The sequence below is a fragment of the Tinamus guttatus genome, unplaced genomic scaffold (genome assembly GCF_059628265.1).
Source record: "Tinamus guttatus ecotype Peru unplaced genomic scaffold, ASM5962826v1 Tinamus_guttatus_pri_ptg000004l, whole genome shotgun sequence".
NCBI lineage: Eukaryota > Metazoa > Chordata > Aves > Tinamiformes > Tinamidae > Tinamus > Tinamus guttatus.
The window spans coordinates 9,573,796-9,600,523 of NW_028288538.1; the positions used below are offsets into that span (position 1 = coordinate 9,573,796).

Below are 26,728 nucleotides of genomic sequence, written 5' to 3' on the forward strand. Positions count from 1 at the left end.
TGTAGCTGAAGCAGCAGCTCATGGTGCCTCTATGTTTTCTGCAGAAGGACTAGTTAGGACTCAGAGATACTTTCTCTTTTTAAATTAGAGAAGTTTTGGCATTTATCTTCCACATCTGCAGTTGATAATGAGTCATTCCAGAGGATGGTATGTGTTTGAATGGAGCCCCCAGTGATGTCTGTGATACAGCCCTGATAGGACAGGGTTGTATCTGTCTGTGCATCACAACAGTCTTCCACAAAGGGCTTATAAAGGTTTGAAGCATGTTAAAGGGATCAGATTCATTGTGCCTTTATAATTTCAGGCTAGAAGACCTCAGGTGTCAAATTTGGGGTGAGCGAGAACACATCTTTGACCATTTACCAAAGCTCTTCTGGAACCATCAGTAGCCCTGACTTGCAGTCAACAAATTCTGGCAGTCCCTGAATAACTAGAAGATGGCAAAGCAGCTTATACATACTGTAGCAAAATGTAAGTAGTGTTCTCTAATTCTTAGCAAAAATATTTTTAGAGTTGGATTTGCATAATTATAAACCTTAAAGTAATAGAAGTAACTGAAAAACATCACAAAATGAAGCACCTACGCATAGCTTAAACTATTCTTAGTGTCCTGTTACCATGCTAGATTATGAGTCTGCAGTGCACCAGGTCCGCTTAAAATGATGGTATGTCCCTGCAGCTGTGGGTAAGGGCCTTGTCCCACTAGTAATGTGCAGGTTGCCTGTTCATATAGGCACATCAGAAACTTCTACAGCTTAATAGCTGCATTAATACTAATATATAGTTCTGGCTTTGAGCAAAAAAAATGGTATCTACAAAATGCTGTCCCTTGGCTTTCTCTAATGCGGGTGCTGGACCTTTCCAAAGGAGAGTATGGTCTGAGAGAAATGATAGGGAGTTCTCAGTGCTCGATATCTGTAATCCTCTAATTTTCATGTTCTGCTGGGTTCATATAGAGTGCCTAGAAAACCTCCTAAATTAGGGTTGTATTTCTAAAAGTAGTCATCAGGCAAACTTTTTTTTTTTAAATCTGTCTGTGTGGTTTTGAGCTGTGATATGCCACCTTGGGATTTCTGGTGAAAATATAAGCAAAAATGAGATGAAGTTTAATTTTTCAAGTTTTACACCTGAGTGGATGAACAGGGTTTTGTAGTATGTGTTTTTTGGTTAGTTTATTGTATTATTTCAGCAAAACAAGAAAAAAATACTAACTTCTTGCTATTTGCTAAAAAGACAAAAGAGGAGTCTTGTTTTCTCCTTATTTATGAATGCGAACGTTCAGCTTCTGTGCACTGTCCAGCCTGTCTGGAGAAAACATGGCTGGAAATTTTGCCACTAATATAGACAGAAGTGTGTGTATGTTTGCATATATGTTTATTTCTTTTTATCTTCCCAAAAGCTTGTAAATAGTTGTGAGTTTCCAACCTCAAGCCTATTGTTAAATACCCTTTAGGCAATCAGCCTTAGATACTCGAGTGGAACAGCAGCCCCACTCATCAGGTTAACAGTAACAGGCTGGCCTTTTCCGCTGTGTATTTTAATGGAAGTAGTATATCTGGAAAAGTAAACCCTGGAAGTGGATATGGTTTTTGACTATGATCTGCAGCTGTGATGCAACTGTGCTTCAGACACTGAACTGATCGGAGAAAAATTTATTCATACTTTAAAAGCAGAATGAAATACCCTGTCAGCTGCCCTGCAACACTAAAAAATGGCCATCCAAAGATTTCTAAACCAGCTCTCCAAAAGCCATGCTAGTTGCCTGAATCAGGAGTTTTATGATTTAACATGTATCGGAGCAGCAGAGCCATGCAGCAGTCTCAGGCGGTAAAGGTCTCAATACAGTGAATTTGCAAAGCCTGTCTAAGTTTCCAGGCAAACATCTGCAATCCTGCCACAGTAAGGCAGTTCTGGGAACATTTTGTGACTCATCACAGCTGAGTGGTGCTTAACTTAGATCTCTGCATGAACATTTTTAAAAGACAGAGCTCCTTGACAGGTTCTGCTTGGGTATTACCAGTTTCCCTCAAATTTGAATATATTTCAATAGCTTTTGAGAACTGCTAGATCTTCTAAGAAGTTCTGAATGAAATGATCTCTGTCCACTTGCCTATCAGTAGATGGAAAACCCTAAAAATCTACTTGGGTTGAAGCTAGGTCAAGAATTTTTTGTTGCTGGTGAATTTTGTTGGTCCCAAAATAGAGCCTGGCTTGTGACTCCAAGGACGATACCCAGATCCCAGACGTATAGCAGGAGCAGTTAGTTAGAAACATTTTACTGAATCAGCCCTGGTCAGGTGAAGTATTTGGTTCCAGCTGGTTTCTAGTGCAAAATGCATCTCTTCTTTGCTACAAATGCTGAGTCCATCTCTTCACGTACTATATGATGTGATTTGTATTCAGTATCGTAGAGCTAAATGTCAGTCAGCTTTTCAGAAACGCTCCTCCACGCTTGACTGGCTGCAGCAGTCTGAGGAGTAAAATACTCTGAACAAAAATTCTTGCCACTGGTTTGCAGATAACTAGTCAACTTTGCGAGCAGATGCAATTACTGGCACATGAAGCACTTTAAGTGTATTTTTTTCCTTTTCATGTCCCCTTCATGATTAGTATTGGTAGTCAATGAAAAAACAATCTTTGCTGCAAAAGAGCTCTTGCTTTTCTCCCACTTCTTTCTTATCATTGAATACAATTTGTTGCATATGTCCTGGATTATGCTTAATGTATACTGCCTGAAGGTTTTCAGATATACAGGGAATTATCTATAACACCAGCACAAACAAGCTTTTTACATTCCTATGTCACACTGAAATGTATTAGTTTTCAAAACTATTTAGTTTAGGCTCTTGCCATTAGCTACAGCTTTCATTTTTCTCTGAATTCAGGCCACACTGTTCATTAACCTGCAGATGAATGAGCTCAACTGGGACCATGGGAGTTCTTTGAAGACCAAGTAATCTAGGAAAGAAACCAAATAGTTGTGTCTTTCTAATCCTGCCAGCATGTAACAGTGATAGGTGCATTTCTAATGCCAGTCCCTAGCTCTGAAACCTTTATTACTCTTGGATCCTGAAGTGGGTATTCAAAGTTAAGGATGCCCTACAGAGGTTCTCAAATGAGCCCTGAAGAATTTTTTCAGGAGCAGATTACAGTGACTTTGATTTTTGATAATTTCCGGATGCATCCTGATAATTTCAGGATGTATTTAGCTCCTTTTTAGAGAAAAAAAATGAACTGTATGGATAGGCTGTTATGTGATGATAAATTCCTATAAAGAAACAGTACTGGCGGCGCTGGGAGCGTAATGCACGCTTACTCCAGTTTCTTCACCTTATCGCCCGGCGTGTGCATGTGTACATGTTCACACACATCTTCAGCATTTCTACTCTTAAAACAACTGGCCTCCCCATTTTGGAGGAGGGGACGGCAGCAGAGGGGTCCCCTGGGGCTGGCGGAAGCGCAGGAGCCCCATGTGCCTTTGCCGTTACCGCCGCTCGGCAGGATGGGCTGTGGCAATGGGGGGACTCACTGGTGACTATGGATCAGAGCTTGTTTGCAGGGCAGGGGGGCACATCCGTTTCCTCACGTTTGTGCTGCCGACAGCCCGGGCACCACGCTGGCACTGCCACCTCCCCAGCTCCGCGAGCATCCCCCGCGCCATGACCATGCGGAGCACAACCGGGAGGCTGCTCTTGGCTCCCCGAGACCAGCAGCCTTCCCGTTTTATAGATGCACTGGTGTGAGGCTAATGCGAAAAACTATCACCTGGGAAGAGGAGGGAATTGCAAATGGCAAATTGCAGTTTATGGCAATAAAGGAGGAATGTTTTGGCTGGTGACAAAAGCAGCCTTTTGCTACATTATGGAGTTTTCCAATAATGCGGGAACATAGGGACATGGAACCCAAGGAGGAGGGAAGAGGGGCTCTGTGTCATTTCTCTGTTGTAGATATATTAGCCCTGGTTTCAAGCTAATGACGTCTTCTAAATCTGAGCTAATGTAGAAAACCAGGCAATAACGTTCCCCCCGTATGTCTCTCCTTGCTGCTAGTGGGCCAGACCCACATTTTTGGGTGGATTAACATGTGCATGTGGCCCACACCTTGCTAAAACAAGGGCCTGCAGGAAGGCCCTGAACACTCACTGCTGAAGGGCCACAGCTGAAGGAGAGAGCCCGGTGCTGGGGGGATAATCCCCAGAGAATAACCACATGGAAGCTTGGACTAATTTATGGTCTGTGCAGTTCGTGCCTCACTTTTGCTGGTAGAGCAATGGCTTGCTAAATTCAGCTTCTTTTACAAAGTGTTTTTCACAAGTAGCTGAGCTGTTACTGCTGCTGCTGCCTGAGCAGATTTAATTGTGCATCCCCTTCCTTTTGCCTCACAGGACATGCTGAGATTGAAAATCACACACCTGCCTCAACAGGAAAAAAAATACACCATTCTAGGAAACTTTCTCGCTTGTCTTCCCTCCAGGGATCCTTTCGTATATTGTTCTGAACCTGCACTTGCTGCCAGTGTTTGCAGTGACATTTATTAAAGGACTCCTTCGATGCCATTCACCTTTTATCACTGCTGTGGGTTTAATTGAAATGATGTGGCCTTCTTTCTTGCCAGCATCATGTGATTGTTAGACTTGGTGTGCAGATGTTCCCTGTGATGCAAAAAGGAAGGTTTGGATTAAAAACCTCCTTTTCAAATGAAGGCAAGCATAACAAAAAAAAAAAAAAAAAAAAGACACCAACAACAGCAGAGAGAAAAAAAAGAACCACCCTATTTTTTTGCTATCTATCAGTCTTTGTGAAGCAGGACTGAAAAAAAAAAAAAAAAAAAACAGAAGTAATTTTCATGTTTTATGAATATAGCCTAATGAATATGAGCTCAAGCCCAGGCAGTCAGTGGTCCCTGCAGGTTTCCATGGGCTCTTTGAACCAGCCAGGCTGCAGCCCAGGCAGTGTCATGGCCAACCCACTGGGCCAGCTCTGAAGTGCAAGGGCTCCCTCATGCCGAGCCCCTCTAAGCACCTTGGAGAGTCTTGTAAAGACCATGTTGAAAATATGTATATATATATATATATATATATATATATTCATATACCTATGAGTACACATATATATTTACAATAGGAGTGGAAGTTTTTTTTTTTTTTTTTAATAAGCTTTCAGGCATGCTATGGCTTGGGACACCCTCTTGTTCTCCTTGCAATGCTAGCTGACAGCAGGGCAGCCTAGGGAGGAGGCTGGTGCTAAGAACTGTGGTTTTAATGGGAGCCAATGCCAGGGGAAGCGTTTTTATGGTCCAGCTGTAGGAATTTACAAAGATCCAGCTTTGAGAAGGAGCCTCTATTTTGTCTCAACACCGGATTAATGCAGGCTGCCCGCGCAGCGACTCGCACAGCTCCCGTGCAGTGGCTGCAGGTCCTGGGCCTGGCCCCAAACCATCCCCTGGCACTGCAAAGAGCCAGCACAGAGGACAGGCTATCACTGTGCTCTCCCATTATATAAGGCCGTATCAGTTTCATGATGGTATTAGGTTCGTTAGAAGAGGCTGTCTGAGCTCAGCGAGGCTACATGCATGAGTAAAGTGACATACTTGCTTAAGTCTCCCTAAGAGCCGTGCCTGGCTCACCTCAGGGCATTCACACTCAGGCTTGATTCACCTGATTCAAAATAATTTTGCAGCTAAAATTATCTGTATCCAGCTTGTAACTCAGCCCTGTGTGTTCAGCTGTGGGTTTGCTTATGGTAGAGTGTCATAAATCCCCCCCAAAAGCATGTTGACAAAAATGCTGACAAATCCATAATGGACAGATAAAGTGGTCACGAGTCTCTCTTTGCTGTGATCAAAGCACTGGAATTTCAAAGGGAAATTCTCTTAGTCAGACCAAGCAGTCTTTGAATATATTAGCTTTAAATCTCCCTAAAAATACTGCCAGCTAATGTCTGCACTGCCCACGTCTAGTTGAAGAGATCACAAGCCATGGTGATACTGATTTACATAAATTGATCTCTTTTTAAAAAAAAAAAAAATCATTATTGGGCTATCCAGCAGTTCTGTGAATTATTAACTGCTTATTGCTGGGAAGCTGTACTTTTCCATGTAAACAGCTCAGTGTCTGCTGCTGGACAATCAGGGAAGACTATTCCCACTGAGGGCTTCATTACTAGACCAGGATGAGACAGTCTAACACGAGTATTTAATTTCAGAAAGTTGCCACAGCAGTTGTGCAGGTGATGCGTATTAGCTCTTCCAGCAGAGCTGCTCATCACAGGCCAAACAGTCCCATCCCATTCCTTGAGCTCGCTGCACGGTGCCCTTGTCCAACCCGCGGTTAAGGCGCCTTTTCCCTTGATCCATTCTGTGCTGCTTTTCTGGAGAGCCCGCATTGGCGCCTCGCCTGTGAGATGCTGGGACCTACCTGCTGTATCTCGCCCTCGGCTGGCACAGATGAACAGTCACCAAGATAGGGAAGGGAAGGTAACAAAATGTTTTCAGTTTTGTTAAATTGGGGTATCTCTCAGAAAAAGGATACAGAAAAAAAGAAGAGCTGCAGATGTCACTGTGGAACAAATACCCCTTGGGGCAATACCTTTGAGGCCCTCGTGCACACACCCGTGGGCTAAATGCGGCCCTGGCACCAGGCATGACCCTCACGGTGTATTTGTCCAAGCGGGGTTTGAAAACACACCATGACGGAAGCACCACCACCTTCCCAGCCCGTCTGTTCCCAGGTTCCTACTTTCCCACTGCTAACCTCGATCTTTCTTGCTATAATTCAAGACACAGAACAAACTACTCCCTTTCCCTTTGCAGAAATACCTTAAATTCTTGAAAATTGCTCCCCAAGCCTCCTACTTCAAGCTAATGCCAATGCTTTTGGTCTTCCGCCGGTGGTGTTTTTGGTGCCTGTGGCCACTCAGGCTCCAAGGCCTCGCTGCTGTTGCTGGCTCTGGGCGGGAGCAGGACTCCCGGCACTGTGATCATCCTGCAAATTACTTGGTGCTCTCTGAGCTCTGCTCTTGCTAATACTCATCTCTGTTGAGTAGCATGCTTTTAATTAGGGGTAGCAAACCAGGTGATGAGGCCATTTATAGAGAAGAAATCTTCCATACCACCACCACCAACAACAACAACAAAAAGGCTGCAGTACATTCTCCGACAGCAGACATCAGCTAGTGCAAAGGAAGTGGGCTTAAGGTAACCCGCAGGTTCATACTGTTTCTGAGCAAGTTTTTAGGCAGTTCTTCATACTGAGACATAGAAAACTCTATTGACCACCTGGTAGCAAAACCTTGCTGAGCTTTAGATATGATTGCAAAAGAAATCTCTAGGTAGGAAAACACAATTGCTGTCCAATATCTTTGTTACTCATCTGCCCCTCCTGGGTAAAATTGCTGCTGTTAAACATATAACAGCCATGTGATTTGCTTGAGGAATTGCAGCTCACTTATCCACTGCATATTTTAAACTGCAGCTAAGAGTTTGCTTTGAGAAATAACCCTGTCAGTGCTGTGCCACAGGCTCTGCCTTGAGGTGCAAACTCTCCCTGGGTCCAGTAAAGTTGGGCTAACAGTGAGTCTGACTTTTTGCATGTGCGTGTGAACTTGCAAGAGGGCAAGAGAGCACAAATGATCTCTTGCTGTGCTTGGGCAGTGCCAGCGCAGATGGCTGCAGCAGGAGAGCTCGGCCGCACAGGAGCTGCGTGCGCTGCTCAGCCCTGTGCTGGCAGGGGTGGCCCCGGCTGTGCCCAGGCTGTGGCAAAGGAGGCAAAAGAATCTCTGAGGGAGCAGCCTGTGTTAAACACTCCTCCTCAGCTGGGAGGAACTGAGCCTTCTGCAGCATGCAGAAAATACAGCCCTCAGGCCTGGCCCAGGAAAGAAGCCTTCATGTAGCTTAACATGATGCATTCAGATGTTGGAAAGGGCTTCTGGAAAGGTTATCTGTGATTATTCCTCTATTGCCACTTCAGCAGCAAGAGCTTCACTGGCCCTGGGCTTCCCCTGGAGAGTTTTGCTCCCTGGAAAAATGCTGTTAATTCTGGAGCAAAACCCCCACAACAAGTAAAGCTGTGTCCACAGCAGTTCATAAATCTGGAACCTGTTCTCATGCTCTGCCTGCTCACAAACCTCAGCATTGTTAAGAGGAAGAAAATATAGTTGAGCCCCTTTCTTCAGGTTATTAACTTGCACACACCACCCACTCGCCCCCCCTTGCATGTGCTGTCTGGATTAAATGGATCAGCTACTCCACAGTAAAACTTACAAGTAAAGTACTATACTTCCAACTTCCTTGTCAAATAACATTTCACATCACTTAGAGAGATAAATATAAATGAGACAGTACAGTTGGCATATAGCTGCCACTTCTTAAAATGAGAGTACACTGAATCCACTTCTGTGGGATATATTTTTATTTAGGGTCAAAATCAAACTCAGCTTTAAATCATTTTTCCCTACTATTTACCCAAAATAGAACAGTCTATATATGTAATATAGTTGAATTTTAAATTAGTTAGGTTCCAGGCACAGTGTAAAGAATTGCCATTTTATAAGGTGCTTTCAGATGATATAAATTCATGAAAGCAGGTACAAGTGCATATTGATTTCCTTGGTGGAGAAACAGCTCTGTGCTACAGGGCTAGATCACAGAAAACATTGCATACAATACTTTGGCACTTTCTTTTATGCCAACATTTCAGTAGAATTGGATATGTGAAAGTCACTTGGCTTTTAAAAATACCTTAAACTTCCATCTAAAAAGCAAACTTTTCCGTGATTAGTACAACAGTGTTTATTTCAAACTTGGTGTCAGTTTTGCCAGTGTGCATTGCCAGACCCTTCCAAAGTGCTCATTTTACATCATGACAAATGGAGTATCCAAGCAGTTATTTCAGAATGAGCTGGAGAAGAGCAGCAGCACATCAAAGGAATTGCTGGACAGGGCAGGTACTGATGAGAGCTTTCAAACTGTGCTAAGATTTCTGCTTCTACCACCACGGCTTTGGTTAAACTTTTCATTCACAAAGCAAGTCTTTAGTTATATTATTATTTGCTGTGTAGTAATAACCAAAATAATGTACATTTCAATTCAGTGTTGTGGTTGTCTTCAGATACAGAGAGGACTCCAGAGTCTGCACAGCTGAGCCAGAATTGCCTATTAATGAAAGCATCTATGGGTATGATTGCCCATGCGAAAATAAGAATCCACAGCTCCTGCAGAAAGTCAGTAGGATACTTACCACGTAAGAGATTTTGGACTGTGACAATATACACAAACACACTCAGGCAATTCTTTCATTTTGAAAGGAACAGTCTCCTACAACGTGCAAAGTGAGACACGCACTGTGTTCCAGGCAGTACATCTGTTACTCTCACTGGGTTATCTGTCCCATTCCCCACTGTTCGGATCATTGTTTTCCTCTTCTTCAGAATCAGCAGACACTCTCTTAATTCTCTGGATGGCTGCCTTAATGCTTCTCTCCAGGTCATTACTGGATCCTTTACTGATATTTTTCTCAGTATTCACTTTTTTTTGATTCACTTTTCGTAGTTTAACTCCTCGCCTTATGGCGGAGAGGATGTCATCTTTCACAGAGGCGAATGGATCTGGTGGTGCGGCTCTGCGGAGAACACCTTCCCCACGCTTGAGAGAAGCCAAAACCTCATCCATGGATCCTGCAGAGGGAAGTCAGTTGTTATCAGAAGAAAGAACAAACAACCCCACATGGAGGTATGAAACTCCATCCAAGTGTTCACGGTTCTTCCTTTCATCTTTGCTGGAGACAGGAAAAGGGAATGAACTGTTCTGGCACAGACTCTTGCAGCTTTTGCAGTGCCAGGTCTGAAACCAAGGAGTTAAAGCTTTTATACCTTATTTTGAGAATCCAGCACCTCTTTAACATTACAACTTGTGCACTAAAGAAGAAATTATACACAAAGGAGGATGCTTCTGTTTCATTATGGCTTTATGTGCTTTCAAAAAAATATTACTGAACCAAAAAACGCCTTTTATTCTATATTAGAAACTACCACTCCTTCTAGCTCTCTCAGTTGCCTGCAGAGACTGTCAATTGCATTTTTGCTCAATGAAGAGAAAAATGAAATTATTTGAGTAGAAAGCCCTGAAACTGCACCACTGAAGTCAGTGGGAGCTAGGTCAGGCCCTAAGCAGGTAGGCAAGCAGATCTTCTCTGTATAGACTTAAAAAAATAATTCAAGTTTTACAACATGATTTAAATATCAGGTATATGTTTCTAGATTTCAGACCATAGAGGACACCATACTAAGGAGCTTCTCCCTGCTCTCTTAGTATACATCACAATTTATGTTTTATTCCTTTTGTTGCCAACTTCAGACACACAGGGAAGACAGCTTCCCTGGACATCAAACCACAGCAACTCCTCCAGTCATGGGTCTAGGCCATCTGTGCCTCACAGCGAGAGGCATTTTTGTCATGGGCAGTGCGGAGCGGGTTATGTGATTAAAAATCAAACAGTGAAAATACAACATTCTTATAAATTCTGTGGTACCTTCAGAAACTGAAAAGCCAGAAAAGGATTGAGGACACATCTGCAAACTAGTCTTTCAAAGCTTTCCAGTAAGCAAGTATTAAGTATATTAATCAAATGTGCTGCTGGTAAGAGACCAATTAAAACAAAGACAAGTTAATACAAAGACAATTAATAAAAGTAGTTCTACTTGGCAAGTATGATGATACTTTAGAGAAAATATTTTTAAACACCGGAATATGAACTTTTTATGACTTTTCAGATGCAAAGGCACAAATAGCTCCTGTGTTACTGGAAACAATCTCTATATGAAGCTATATCAGCAAGCTCTTATGGCAATATTATATTATTATTATAGAAATTAAAAAGTAGTTTTCTTCTTAAACAGAAGTGTAAACAACCAATTGGATCCCTGCAAGTTTTTTTTTTTTTTTTAAATGATTTTCCTTATCCAAACATAACTAAAGGACATCAGGGTTTGCTGTGAATGACAGCAAATATCAGCTATTAGCAGGGCTGTTCTGGCAGCAATCAGACCACCCGCCCTGGTGCACAGCTCCTGTTGCTAATCAAAGCTGCTCATGAGTTGTCTACAGTAGTTACCCCATGGACTGAAGCGAGCAGACTCATCTACTGGCTGCCCAGCAGTTTGTCATGGCAGCCTGACTGCATCTCAGCCCTGCCACTGCTTCTCCTTCACCATCCTTGCAAGGACTGAAGACAAGAACTTTTCTGACTATTTCTGCCTGTAGTTTGCCTCTCAACTGCAGAGTTGAAGGCTGCTTAGATGTATTATGAAGAGTGTGAAAAGGGAAAGGAATGTGCCGCATATAAAGACCTGCTTCATTCTAACATAAGCTCTACTCTGAAAATTGACAATGAAAAATTACTGCCTTCCCACTTAGATCAATCTCGCCAGCATAGTCAGAATATTTGCTTGCTTCAGAGATAAAAATAAGCCTGTTAGCAGGATATAACCAGTGCAGGCTTGGGAAATTGCTGAGCTCTATTCTCATCCAAACCACTGTGTTTCAATTGCAGAGTTCAGCCTTCAGTTACACCTCCATGATCTGGCTAACAAAGCAGAGGTGTAGCAGAGCAGAATTTTTGCCCCAGGAATTCAAGTATACCAAAGCTATCCAACTGCCTTTCAAATCCTGTTTGAATTCTGCATGAACCTTATTTAGAAACTAAGCAAATTCTAGGTGGACATGGACTATGTTCACCTTATAAATGTGCGTTGTCCAAACTGATGGCTCCGTAGTATGTAAACACTAAAAAATAATCTTAATGCAAGCACAAGTATACTCACAGCTATCCTCCTGAGATAATTAAAGCTCACGCAAAATGCCACATTCAGTTCAAAGGTGGCAAAATTGTGGCAAAAATACACCTAGGAGAGGTGGTTTCTCATCACATAATGTGAATAAATCCCAGCTTCTTGGAATCACTTCTGCCACCTGTCTCTCTGCTTAAAGTAGTGGCATTTTTGGTATCATCAGAAATATAATCTCCACAGAACTATCAAAGCTGTGATTAAGAACAGCTTAACTTAAATTATACAGGAATTGCTCTTATGGAGCAAAGTAGGATGCTAGCACAGCAATTTAAACCCAAATATTCTAAAAAATTGACCTGGATGTACAACTCAACAGTGTTTCTGAAAGTGCATTGAGTTACCCACACTAAAAGTCAGAGCCATGTCACATGTATCAAACTGGATACCCAAATCATTGTTACTCATTTAGCATCTTGGCTGGTGGGCAGTGCTATTTTATGTGGTCTTTCAGACCAAGCTTTCTAAGTTTCATTCTCTTCAGCAAGACTTTAAACAATGCTCATGTCCAGAACTAGAGGGAGAATTGAAAAAATGCCAAAAATGCCAAAAAAAAAAAAAAAAGGAAAAGAAAGAAAAACACCAGTTGATGTGAGCTTACTTACCTATGCAGTTATTTGTAGACCTCCTGAAAGAGTCATCCTGTCTGTGCATTACAGAGACTTCAGCACTAAGGGGAAGTGGCTTATCATCTATTGCTGATGGTGTCTTGAAGTGCAGAGGTAAAGCGGGAGGAGGGGGGGGGAGGAGGAGGAGGAGGAGGAGGAAGGGTTAGTGGAGGTACAGGAGATAGAGGAGGAGGTGATGGTGGTGAGGACGGAGAGTCCATCAGCCCCTTACTATGCTTTTGTTGCTTTGAGTCACCAGCAGCCACAAAGATCTGGACAGGAATATCTGCTGAGGTGTTTTGATGAAAATGTAAAACGTTGCCGCCTTCTGCTGGCTGTATGCTCAAGGGCTGCTCCAATTCTGGCCTTGCTCTCGTTGAAGCTGGAGGGGACAGTATTGCGGCTTGCTGGGTGATGCTCTGTGGCATCCTGAGACTGAGAGGCTGGGGGGGAGATGTTTTCAGCACAATGTGAGCCGAGCATTTCTGAAAAACAAAGGGGAAGGCAAGAGGTCACTTTGCCGTTGGACTGGCAAAAAAGCATCCCCAAAGAAAAGCTGCAGAGCAAAGACTTGCACCACTCACCCACACAGAAAATTCAATACCGAGCAGAGTTAAAGGAGTATCATGGTATTTCTTTCGAAGTGAATTCTGCACTTCTACTCTTTACAACAGGCTCTATACCTGGAAGCTATTTCCTTAGAGGACCCCTTTCACTCACTGCACACAATCCTATTTTAGGCTACTCAAATGCTGGGCTGTGATTCTGAAACATGCTCACATGGGATCTACGGCTACTTTCCGACTCCCTGTGTTGATACCACGCAGGATTACTGTAACTCCCAATACCTACCTCCCTGAATGCTCGCAGCCTCTCCAGTGTTTTCTTACGTTCTTGGCTTATCCAAGCTTTTTTCTTCTTCTCTTCCTCTTTTTGCTTGTCTCTTTTCTGCAAGGACATTTGTGTTACATACATAAATGAGCACTTGTACATGAAAACAAGCTGCCAGATTCCGCAAGGCTGCTATTCACTACTCACGATCTGTATGCTGTGGTGCTGCTGGAAGTGTTTCTGGCTCTCCTGTGCCTGTTGCAGTCTCTGCCGATGGCTTGCTTCACATTGTTCCTAGTGAAACACCAAAATTCAGGAAATCCTTAGTTAATTCATATTTACCGTGTGTGGCAGTCTGCGCCATTACCTCATGGACAAAAGCCGCTTTAGAATGACCAAAAATGCCTCAGAAGTTGCAGGTGTCAGTATTTTCTCCGAGTCACTTGTCACTGTGCAGAGGGGGATTAGCCACACAGCTGAGTAAGCATTTGCAAATTATCTGTCATGTGGCCTTAATATTATATAACTAATAGACAGCAATTAAGTGCATGAAAATGGAAGCAGAGGAAGTTTCTGCTGAGAAAGCAGTTGTGGCAGACATTAACTGTTCATGAAACACTTCTAATGAGACTCCCATTGTTTCTGGACTAGTGAGGAGTAGAAGGCCAGGCACAATTAGCTTAAACTCTGCTCTAAGGTGAGCAACACTGCACAGGTGTAAGGCAAGCCCAGCTCACTGGGAAAATCCATGAGAATCAACTGTGATTTCATTTGTTTATTCCTAATTTTCTGCTCCAAATGGGAAGCAGAGGAATAAAAAACTGTCCCTTGCACAGAACTGAGAGGCTGGAGAGAATTACAGCAGTTAATTTTTACTTCCTTTCTCATTCAAGGGTAAAGTTAGTATCACAGTGTGTGCTCTTCTGTCACTGCAGTTTCCTTCACTGCAGGCCAGGTTTTCTCCTGTGCTGCAGCTGCTTTGAAGCAGGCTGCCAGGGCAAAGCTCCAGCTGGTCATGGCATGGCTCTCCATGAGGTTTAGGAGATAGAGAAGGCCCCTCGGGGTCACTCAGGTAAGTCTGTGCTCCTTTAATACATGAGAGAGCCATTTGCACCACACAATGAAGTATAAACACAGCTTAAAAAAAAAATGCACTGCCCCTCTTTGTTTTGTAGGCACTGGCACCAAGTTGCGCATGGTCTTGTATGTTCCACCCAAAGCTTCCCTAGTTGCTTTCTGTTCATCCCCACAATTTGTAACACCAGTAAAGAAGCTGCACAGTTGCAGGACTGCATTTACTTTTTTGTTCCTGAGATGGGCTCTCCTCGCACAGACAGTCCCCCGCCTTGTCTCCAACTGCTTGGTCTTCCGCCTCAGCTTCGTCATTTCTGACGAGTTAGCACAGTGTTGTCCCATCGTCTGTTCCATGACCTTGAGCTCCTCAGGATTTTCACATGTGTCATAGTAAACAACTTCATCTTGCTTCTCTAAAAAGGCATTTGGCATTAAAATAATAAAAAAAAGGTACAATTCTTTAAACATTTAAAGTAGTTACAACATTTTAAAAGCCACTGCAGGCAGTGAGTTAGTTATCAGAAAGTGTAATACTTCAGAGTCTAGCTTAGTCCTTCAGAGTCTTACATATACATATAATGCTACTCCCAGGGATGCTTTGCAGGATCAAATTTAGGCTGTTCACATTTTCTATTATTTAGCTTCTACTTTCAAATGGCTCTCTGTACTGCTTTAACTCTTGCCTTCACTGACTTGAGTTTTCCTGGAAAACTGAAGACTGTTCTCATCAGCACTGCATATTTTATTATCCTACTTGGCAGGTTTAAATTATGCAACAGAAGCAATGCTCACTACACAGTAATAGAGAAATCATAAAGCACAAATAAGCACAACAGTGCTGCCCAATTTTGTCATAAATATGTTAAGAAGGGACAGTTAAAACTGGAATACATCAGTACTCAAAGTAGCATGTAGCTAAAAATCATCTCTTTTTGTCATTAAGAAAATGTATTTTGCAATTTTTACATATTAAATTACATTACCTTTGTGATGAAAACAAACCTTTCACCTTTCAAAAGCTTCCATGAAGGAAGCTTCAATTTCTGTATGAAGCTAATGTCAGAGCAATAGGCACCTCTAATGTAAAATTATCCCAAAAGCCAAATCAGTGCGTGCACACCTGTATCACAGCTGCTGTCAAGAGTTACCAGTGTAGCCTGTTTTTTTTCCCCCTTTCTTTTTTTTGCCCCTCCCCCCAACATTTTTGCTTTTTCCTTCACGATAACCTATGTTATCAAGTCACTTCGAGAAGACAAAATAGCAGCTGCTACCCCAGCAATGTTTTCCAATGAGACTTTCTAGTATCAAAGAGGAAACATAAATATCTATTTCTTAATACAAAAACAGAGATGGCTACATCACTGCTTTGTTTGACATGTGCTTAAATACTTGTTTATTCTGACCTTTAATCTGTCTCCTTAAAGTTTCGAGTTGTACAATAAGAAGCATCTCTTCATGTTTTAATACTTCAAGCTGTACATTATATAATTCCAGTTGGGTTTCATAATACTCCATTTCCAGCTCCTCTGCTACAGGTAGATTCTCTTCTCGTTCATCAAGGTTCTCCATCTTTAAAGGTCCAAAGAGAAAATTAAAAACATACATAGCAAAATATGCAGAAGTAGCAGTGCACCCTCAAAGGAAGGATGAGTCATCCTCTCTCCCCCGCCTCTCAGCCCACCTTACTGCAGACTTCACTTTGCTACTCACTGGACTCTGCTCCGCCAGTTCAGCTCACCAACCTGCACAAAAGTGGTTTCATTTTCTGCTTGCTGACCGCTCAGGGAGAGGCTGACAGGAGCAAGAGCCAGGAAATGGTAAACATTGGGAAAATACAGGCAGAAGCAGGACCTCTCCCTTTTTCTTTGCCAGCAACAAACAATGAGGTGGGCACAACCTGTTTTGTGCATCTTATCCCTTAGCCCCTGCATCAGGCTCTTTTAAGTTTCAAAAAGAGAGAAAGCCATCAGTAAGCTGCTCTCCAAGAGGAAAAACATGAGAGGGAAAAAAAAAAAAAACCACTTTCTTCTCCATATTCATTACCCGCTTCCAAATGAAAATATAAAACCAATGAGGTGCTGTGAATTAGAAATATACTGACTGGTCATTTAATAATTCCCTGTTCTATTGCAGGGTTAATTTGTGAAAAGCTTCATTCAAAAAGAGGTATGGCCCACTAAGCATGACACAGCACCACAACCATTCTTTAATTAAAGGGATATTTGTACCCTTTGTGATGAAGGTATTACTAATGATGGTCACTGTGCTGAGGCCTTCCAGGAAAGGCTTCATTATTATCTGCACAAATAACCCTGCTCCTAATAACAATTAGGGAGAGCACAGTGCATTAGTGCCAGGTGCTCCTAGCAGCAAGGAGAAATGATCAGAATATCAAGTAAATGCAGTGTTGCCTGAAAAGAGTATCTCAGTCTTATCTTCATACAACTAACAGCCCTAAAGGTTAATACCATAAATGCTAACATGACACCTGAACTGTAAAAACACTTATCCTAAGCTTTCCTAAATATCCTCATGTGTGCAGGGGCAATTTTTTTAAAAAATGCAAGATACAAATTTTTCTGTAACTTCAAACTGTTGAAAAACAATTACGTCAAGCTTTCTGTTTGCTTGTACAATTAAAAATTGTTTTGTTTTTTTACAAACTGTCAGCACACACTTTTTTTTAAAGCAGTCATCCTTAGTTGAGTCAGCTCTACAATTCAGTGCTAAATATTTTACAGAACGCGTGCACTTTGTTGAAAGACACCTTCTGAGTCCAGCTTCATAGATAAAGATTTTAAAAGTCTCCCCATATCCTTTCAGCGGGTTTTCCCCAGCCCCTCCCAAGCCTGTGGCAGAAACCATGCTTTGCAGGGACCTTACGTTTTTCTCAATATCAGCTTTCTTCTGCTTCAGGCACAACTCCCTTGCCCGCAGATGCTGAAGCGTTTCTTTAGCTAACATGTACTTCAGGTTTTCTAGCCTTGGCAAAGCTGATGCCCAGGTGGCTTGACCAAATCTTTTCTTATCTTGTTCCATCTGCTTGTGCATTGCTGCAGATTAAAACATTAAAACAGTAAGATATGAAAAGTTCGCTATCCTAATAACCCTTGTTCCTACTAAAGCTGCAGTACTAAAAAGGCTAATGCTATTAATCCATTTCTGAAACTTTTGAAATTTTAAGACAGAATTTATGACTTTATAAATGGAAGTCAAATACTTAACTGTACTATGTAAAAGTACATTAACTATTACATAGCAATGTATTAGCCAACATCCTGAAAACCTTAGCACTCTCACAGCAAAGGTTAAAATCATGCATGTTTTTTGTTTAGAGGTTTGCGGACGTAATTCTTAAGCCTTCTTGAGGACATCTGTGTGAAAACCAATGCAAATTATAAAGCAAACTGGTTAAAGATCTAAGTCTAGGTGAATGAAATACTCATTTCTTAAGTTCGACATCCATCCTAACCTCAGTGTTTGCAAAGACAGAACAGCAAAGGTGATAAAAACAGCTTTCTAGCCCTCAAGACAAGCGTGAATCACAACCTTTTGTGTAAACTCACTGGGATTACCTGTCAGAGCCTTTACAGTTTCCTTGAAGTAATTCACAGTGAGCTCCTGAATGGAGCCCACAGCATCCTCTGCCCGCTTAGTCCATTCCTCAGCATCTTTCTGCAAAGCTGCTATTCTTTTGGGCCCCAGCTTATCATACTGTAAAGATTTCTGCAAAGAGACAAAATTCTCAATTATCAACTGGCTACACAGCAGCGCAGCCCACATTACACTATCCCAAGAGACGCTGCAGCAAGGCAGCTTCATGGCAAACCTGACCTTCTCTTTCCCAATGTAAGTCATTGCCCAAACCAATGTTCACCCCTTTCTCCAAGTTAATGCAAAACCTGTCAAGACTTTTAATGTTTGCTTTCATTTATTTCTTAAAGTATTTGTAAACCTGCACCTTAAATATTATGTCCATCTGAAATATTTCTAGTTGCTACTAAAAGTAACTCAGACGCACTCTTCTACGTGCAATGTTCTCTTCTATTTTTCCCCCATGTGTTGACAGCACATTCCTGGCAGGTCCCCGTTTGGCAGTTCTTTCACACAGGAGCAGAGATACAGAGAAGAAGCATAATATCTTCAAGCCCACAGAAAACTGATAAGACGGTTTGTGGGCATAAGACTTCATATTGATTTTTTTTTTCTTTCTTTTAAGAAATATTTTAAATGAGTCTAAACTCCCTTCTGTTATTTATACAGGAAAACAAACAAACAAAAAAGTATATCTAATCTATTCCAGTTTTCACTTAATTTTCAGTATAGATTTAGCCTTTCTGTACCCAAAACTCTCAAGAGTCTTAACTTGCAATTGTTCTGCTGTTCTGCGATATTAACAGCTTGCTATAATTTTAACAAAATAGTTAAGAAAAAAATAAAATAGTGGAAGGCTGTCTTTTCAAGAGGCATCCTAACTCTTCCGCAACTTAAGAGCTTCCGGTTTAACGTTCACAAAGAAGAAAATGAACAAAGCTTGCAAGTGATGTATATAGCTTGTACTTCCAGCAGGCTCAGCAACAAAACTGCCGTGTGTGGTAGGGCCACCTCTGCCTCCCCTACTACCAGGGCTCAGTTAACTGCTCCATCGGCACTGCTGAAGGATGCCATTCCTGTGGGATGGCATTCCCAGAGTCCCAGACTAATCCCACTGTGAATGGCTCATCAGAGGTTACTCAGACCTCTGTAAATTGAGCCTACCAGAGACAAAACCATGGTCATGAGAAGTTTAGGGATTTTTTTCTTTGTATACTTCCTAGTGGAGGGAGGCAGGACGCTGGTGGGAAGCTGGCTAGGCTTACAGATGCAAAACTATTTAAGCCAATACTATGGACTTGATTTCACCAGATCCTCTTGGAGCCAATTTGCTCTAACTCTGAACTTCTCAGCCACATCTGGAGGCTTGGCAGGAAAAGGGAAGTAGGTGAAAGCAGAATTGGGAAGCCTAAAGACAGTGAAATGATTTGGAATTTATATTGCTCCAAAAGCTGCAGATGTTCCACTACATAACCCCGGCCTCCCACCTGTAAGGACAGACTTACCAGGATCTCCAGCTTGCACAGGGTGGCCAATTCACGCATGTCTCTGAATGGCTGCAGTAAAAACTGGTAGAACTGTGTTGCCATGGTAACCAAGTCCTGATAAATTTGGTCTTCTTCTTCATAAACCTTCATCAAAGCCACCATTGTGTCAGCGCTTTTATGCTGCTGCAGAACCTACAAGGATACAGATGGGCCTCGTCTGGCTGCGCTCCGCGTTTGCGTGCGCCGGCTGTGAGGAGCTTTGGTGCGAAGACCCTATCGCGCATCACGAGGAAGAGCCATGACCTCCTGCTACACAGAGAGCCGCTCCGGGCGCTCAGCAACCCGCCCCAGCAGGAAACCCCATTAGTGACGTTCTCCTAAGGGCACTAATTGCCACATACTACATCAGGAGACTGCAAGGGCAATCAAGCCCAGGGCCTTCCACAGCAAACACGCTCACAGCCGCGGCACACAGCTGACCTTTCACCAATACAGCTGGCTCACAGGGGAAGTCTGCACACTGTAAGAACAAGTGAGGCATTCTGAAACTGGCCCCTGGACCGCTTTTACAACTACTAAATGACATGAGTTTCTGGATCCAGAATTTCTGATTTCAAGCATGGAAAAAAATATAGATCAGACTTTCATTTAAAAATAAAAATTCAGGACCAGACTTCAATCCCCCTATATGCCCTGCAGTTAAATTTCCTTAACATTTTTGTAATATTGCATTATGCGTTATTATGTATTATTTTCATAATAGTTTATTCTAATTTCAGTCCTAGAAATATTTCACTTTCTAACCTGTACTACTTCTAGGGAGCAACCATCTATTAAATCCGTACCCTTTTAAAATATTCATTTGCCACTATGATGAAAAATGAATTTGGAAACTTTCCTTCAATTTGTTTACTTAGCATGAATCAAAGCTTCAACGATTTTTCTTTGCCAGCAGGTAAGAGAGGCTACTATGCCAGGACTATGTCCAGGACAGAGGGAGCTGAGGAACCACAGGTAAGCTCCTTAAGGGAAAGAGGGGAGGGAATAGAAGGTTCTCAGTACTGTGACAATCAGGAAAAAAAAAAAAAAAAGAACACTTAGAGACATGAGCCTCATTATGCTGCAGCTGAAAAGCACCAGCATCCAAAAAAGCGGGTGGCTCCTGCTAGCTGAGCCTGGGTTCAATGGCAAGAGTAACGTTCCCAGCCAGAGCATCCCCTAGGAAGGGCAGTGGAGTCAGTGTGAGGCCACTGCCTGCCCCTCCTCTCCCTGATCCTGGCACGGAGGGGACAGGAACCTCCAGGCTGAACCACAATGTTCCAGGCCAACCCAGGAGCGTGGGGCACCTCAGACACCAGGGCCCAATGGCAGAAGTGCCACAGTCTGGTCTCTGCACGGGCAGAGTCACCAACCCATTCACACACTCATGCTCTCCACCACGGCAGGATGTTTATGCTAGGGAGATGGGATGCTCTTGTGAAATTAAGTCTACTCATAAAAAGTCTGTCATAGGCTTTCTGGAAAATCCTTACAGTACACAGTTTGCTATTCTTTTAACAGAACTCCAAGTCACCATCAGCCAGAATGACTCCAACGGTGGTGGTGGCTTTTGGGTTTTTAAGGACTGCTATACTTGAACACATACACAAAAAAAAAATTAAACATTTACACATTGCTTCTCTCCTCTATTTTGCACAGTTAACCTTGCACTCTTACAAATGCATCTCCTTTTATGTCTAGTCATCTACCCCAGATGATGATGTATCTGAGGAACAAACGTATTAAATGGGAGTATTTAAGGTTAGTTTGAAGGCAAAAGATACAGGTTTCATTTCTGCCTTTTCTCTGTGAGTCTTGGGTAACCTGGTCCACGCTGCAAATAATGAATTTAAGTCCTTGTGAGGCCTGGAAATACAACTCTACTGTTTAAAGCATCCTTAGGCATAGCTAGTATAAAGTTAGTATAAGATAATTGCCAAGATAATTGGCCAAGTTACACTTAACCATCAAATCCCAAGCTGCTACATAGGAATTTACTATTCTGTGCTGCTTGCAAAGGAGTACAAGGGCCAGAATGAATTTCTAACAGGACCAAGGATGGTTACAGTCATAGATACTGTAACTTGTATAAACAACACCAGGTATGCAAACTTAAGTCTTTAAAAATTGAGAAGAAATGGAAATCAGGTTATGGCTGCTAAGCAGTGAAACAGAAAACACTTGGCTAAAGCCAAAACTGTCTCAAAATCTTGCCAAAGCAGGAACATTTCCATAAAACGTCCTTCAACAAGCTCTTCCAGGGAGAGCAAAAAAGGGTTAGCAGCAACAGCTCTAGCGATCTCAAATCTCTTTAAAAGTCTGACGTTAATGTCCTAATGCACTAGTTACCATCCTTGGAACCAGAGCACTTAGAACAAGGAAAAGAAAAGTGCCACCTAGAGTAAGCAGGAACTTACACTAAGAAAGACTGAAAGGGCTGGGACCTTAACTATGCATTCATCAGGTCCAAACTGTAGACTTTGAAAAAAAAAAATCGACATTTTTCTGAGTAGAGATCACCTGTTAGGTACAGGCCTGTGGACTGGCTAGGTTGAGTCAGCTGCCTTGGGCAGAGAGCGTCCCAGTGAGAGGAGAGCGTCCCAGTGAGAGCACCATTGCGAGGAGGCCACCGAGACCTCACGTGGCACCTCCGCACCCTCTTCCCCAGCAGCTCTGCTGCCAGGTGGACAGTATTTTAGCTAACGCATTTGTGCAGGAGCAATGAGTGCCCCAACGCGTTGTGCTCGCAGCGCACAGGGGACTCTCCGCTCCCCGCGCAACAGTGGCACCTGCAGAGCCCCGCGCTCCAGGCTCAAGCGCCGCGGTGGTTTCCAACTGGCCGAGGCAGCGTTTGCGAGCACACTGCCCGACGCCGGGCGACACCACGAGCGGCGCGACGCCCGCGCCCGGGCCCCTCGCACTGCAAAGCGGGGGCCGCGGGGAGGCCGGCAGCGGGGCCTACCCTCCGCAGCGCCTCCTCGGCGCGCGCCAGGTGGCCGCGCAGGGCCCGGCCGCGCAGCTCCTGCGGGCTCTCGTAGTAGTCGTCGTCATCGTCGTGGTGGCGGCACTGGGCGCCGAAGAGCGCGTCCAGCAGCACGCGGGCGCCGCAGAGCTCGAGCGCGCCGCGCAGGTAGCGCTCCAGCCGCCGGCACAGCTCGTGCAGCTCCGCCTCGCTCGGTGCCGCCTCGCCCACCGACAGCGCGGCCCACAGCCCGCGGGCGCGGAGCAGCGCGGCGGGCAGCGCGGGGAAGGCGGGCTCGAGGCGCGGGCACACGGCCGCCAGCTGCGCGTGCACGCCCAGCAGCGCCTGCGCCGAGAAGAGCGCGGCCCAGCTCTGCCGCCCCGCCGGGGCGGCCGCCGCCGCCTCGCCCGCCGCGGGGCCGTGGCACGTGAGGGCGAACTTGCCCTCCGCGCCGTTCCAGGCCGCCAGGAAGCGCAGGCGCGGCGCGCGCGGCTCGGAGAAGGCGGCGTCGCGCACGGCCACCCAGCCCTCCAGGCTGTCGGGCTGCGCCTCCATGGCGGCGGCAGCGATGGCGGCGCCGCGCAGCGAAGCAGAAACGCGGCAGCCCCGACCGGGCCGCGTCACGGCGGCTCGCGGCTCTCATTGGCTCCGGGAGGGGTGGGGGCGTGGCCAGCGAGGGGCGGAGATGGCGGCGGGGGGCGGAGATGGCGGCGGGGGGCGGGGCGCCCGGCCCTCACACAGCGAAATTGGGGGGAAAAGTGTAAAAATAAAGAAAAGTTGAGGAGCGGCGCGCGGGGGAGGGAGCTGCCTCGCTGTGTGAAACAGTGTGAAACAACGCGACGATTGGCGAAAAGCCATAGGCACTTGCGCCATGGCTGAGGAAGAGACTCGCCTTTGAACACCAATAAAATCCAGCAATGGAGACGTTACAACGAAAACATTTCTGCCCTAACCTCATAAATGAGGGGGGTACTGCCAGCAGTAATGCAATTGTGGCTGTGTTAGTGACTAATTTCTAGTTACTGACAGAGCAAACTATTGCGTTGAAGCAGGAAAAAATAGAGCTCTGCCAAGATGCAATAAGCATTTCCCTTTGCACTGTCCTTTTAAAGGTCAATGTGTGTATATATAGATACATATGCATATAATGCAATGTTCTCAAATAGGTTTAAAAATATCTTGCCCCCAAGGTGAGCTCAGTAGCTTGTTCACAAGCAGAGGATTATGTTTGCTGGATAGCAGCTGGATGTAAATGGATATAGAGAGCTCAAGTGCTACGGTAATCACAATAATCAATGGTAATATATGGCCCATGTATTTTTTACCAGGTGACCTGCTACTGAGCATAGAATGAAGCCATATGTTCATATGAAAACTCTTCTCTTGCTGAGCCATTAGCCACTTCATTATAATTAGCTTTCCATGAGGCCTAAAATATATGTACAGGAGACGGGGCTGTATGTATATATACGGAACAAGTGTGTATGACATTACGGTTTTTGATAGCATTTTTCTGGAGTCTGATCTTGATTCCAGCCAACCCTGGTAATAAACTTGCTCTTTATACAAAAGAGAGAAAGACTTTGCCATTAACCTTTCATAAAGAAAAGGACACATAGTGACATTTGATTTTTAGTGTTGCTGTTTGTATATGTTTATCCATTTGAGTTAGCTTGCACAGGATCCACGTTTTGTGTCTCAGACGCAAGATACTTACCCACAGAAAATGTCTAGAGTCAGTGACTGAAATCTCCACGAGGTTTATTAATAGCTGTTCAGAATGTGAGGGAGTGCTCTGGTTTTAAGGAGGGCTCCATATAAATGTTCCCAGTACTTCAAGTCCAGGAATCATACAGAACGTTCATAAGCTTTTTTGAGGGTCTGACATTCATGCTGGTGACACTCAAGTATCAGGCAGCTGAAGGACAGCCAGGGCACAGCTATATTTGCTCCATGGCTCATTGCTGGCACGTCCCTGCCTGAGCAGAGAGGCGGTCTAGGGTTACTGCGGCAAAGTCTTCCCAAGCAGTCATAGGAAAGCGGCAGGGATTTGCCTTCACGTGAATTAATTTTTACTAGGCAAAATAAATTTGAAGTTTGATGCCGCCTGAGCTATCAGAAGGATTTATGACCTCTTAAGATAGAAGGCAAGTTTTTAGGTTGTATCACTTCTTGGCTGTTTGTCTGAGATAGTGGTCACGGACTTAAACATTCTTCACTGTAACTGTATCTGGGGCTGTAAACTGAGCAAATGCATCATCTGAAAATCATATTTAGGCAGCAGTGTTCCAGACAAGCTTAATTATGCTCATTTTAATTTATGTAATTTAATTTCATTTTGGTAGGAAAAATACTTGTTAATTCACTTTCCTAGTTAGTAGTAGCCTGTGAAGCAAGCGTTATTGTTATAATTATGGGGAAAAAAATCTTTGCAGGAGCCAGACAACATTTCCTGGTATGTTGCAAGACCTTTTCTCTGTTTCATATGGTAGAATTTGCATGATTTATTTTATCACCTCAGGATAAATTGTACTTTTGCCTAACTTTAGTATGTTTGTCTATAGTAAGATGTTGTTAGATGTAGATTGTATTTTTATGTCTGTAATGCCAGAAGAGAATGATGAACTTTGGTGTGTGTTTTTTTATAGATCCGGCAGGCTGGACTGTTTTCAATCATTGCTACAAACATGGAGATTGGGAAGTTTCTCAGCATTTTTCACCAGTTCCAGGGATTGGTTTCTAATCAGTCACTATGTTGACTTTGTTAGCCAAGCAATTCTCAGAAATATTTGTAAAATATTGATTAAATAAATTTGAATTAATAGCAAGTCCTGGAAACTACAAGAAGCATAAGAAATAGTTTGAACAGAAAACTTAAGTGGAGCTTCTGCAAAAGCTCTGATAACTTTAATGACTGAGCGACCTTTTGGCTCTTTTTCCGTGTAAAAAAAAAAAGTGGTTTTAAAGCTTTTCAAGTGCTTCACTGAGTTAGGACTAGATGTGACTTGAGTTACATTAATATTCTTAATGAAGTTTAAATCTTTCCATGAACCCCCTTGACTATAGTAGAAAAGCTAGTGAGAAAATGGATCTGAATAGTTTTGTGGCTGTGATCTTTTAGGGATGTTGTAGTGCAGAGGGCTCTGCAGACACTGTGGCTGTGACAGAGCACCAAACGGTCCCCCTGTCCTTGCATGGTCCTGTGGGCTGATATTAGGAGCAGCCTGGCTGGCAGATGTGAGTCTGGGGAGGCTGCAAGGGGCAGCTGAAGGCCGTGGCTGTGGGCAGGGTACGGGCTGCCAGTGCAGGAGATCTGCAGCACATTATATTTTACCTCATTCTCAATATCTTCAGGGTGCTTGGGGTTTTCCATGCACACGTATATTTCCAGATGTACAGAGAACTGAGCATGTAAGAATTTAACAGAAGTATCGTGGAGGAAAAAATCTCCTTTTATTATCACAAATTGCATCAACTGTTGAAAAATGCTATCAGAACTTTATTAAGGCTTCAAAAATAGAAAATGACAGAATTCACATTGCCTTTGTACCTTTAATGTCATGCCACTTGTGTCTGCTTTATAATACAGGTTTGTGTTTCACATCCACATATTAGATTCACACTCCTACCTGGCACAGGACTGACAAAGGCACAACAAGCTCCAAGACAGACTGGACACCTCTTCTTTCAGGGGTCAATGCCCTGCCTTGCTTACTAATTACTGTGCTCTTTGCCATGAGGATCATCACAGATTCCCCCATCTTCTTCTGAGAGCTTCATTTATTAAAAAAAAAAAAAGAATTACAGCACTTGAGAACTTCCAAACAGCAGTATTTATCCCTGTTTTGTATGGACCTAAGGCCTGGAGAGAGAATAAATGAAAGGAAACTTCAATTGTTTTCAACAACAATTTGAAAAATCCCAAACAAGATTTTTCAGCACACTTGCTTGCATGTTGTATGACATCAGTGATCATAAGGGAGAGCATCGTACAGTGTGCCTGACCAGCAGTTCAGAAACAGCCCTGAAGGGTGACTGGTTTCAAAGCAGGCCCTCTCCAATTTTACCTTAAGTGCAAACCAGACATTGAAGCCGTAGATCAGCTACTCAGAAACAGGACACACAGGTAGAAGCAGCTTTCTCACAGCTTGCAGCAGTGAGAAAAAAACACACATCCATCTAGGAAATTAAACTACCAGCTTTGGTGTTTGCCATGCCATGCCTACCTGCAGGTTGTGAGCAGTTCTCAGCCAAACCATTTCCTGCTGTTTATTTTTAAGTGAAAAACCTCAT

The 26,728-nt window shown here is 43.5% G+C and overlaps 1 protein-coding gene across 1 annotated transcript; it reads right to left on the reverse strand.

Moving 5' to 3' along the window:
• Positions 1 to 9,285: 9,285 nt before the first annotated feature.
• On the reverse strand, positions 9,286 to 22,993 carry WHAMM (WASP homolog associated with actin, golgi membranes and microtubules). The gene is given in 11 exon segments (XM_088539908.1): positions 9,286 to 9,671; positions 12,446 to 12,566; positions 12,568 to 12,933; positions 13,301 to 13,396; positions 13,487 to 13,573; positions 14,579 to 14,766; positions 15,757 to 15,922; positions 17,237 to 17,406; positions 17,929 to 18,079; positions 19,453 to 19,626; positions 22,436 to 22,993. Coding segments are annotated over 11 exon segments (2,370 nt in total). The 5' UTR covers positions 22,991 to 22,993; the 3' UTR covers positions 9,286 to 9,375.
• Positions 22,994 to 26,728: the final 3,735 nt, after the last annotated feature.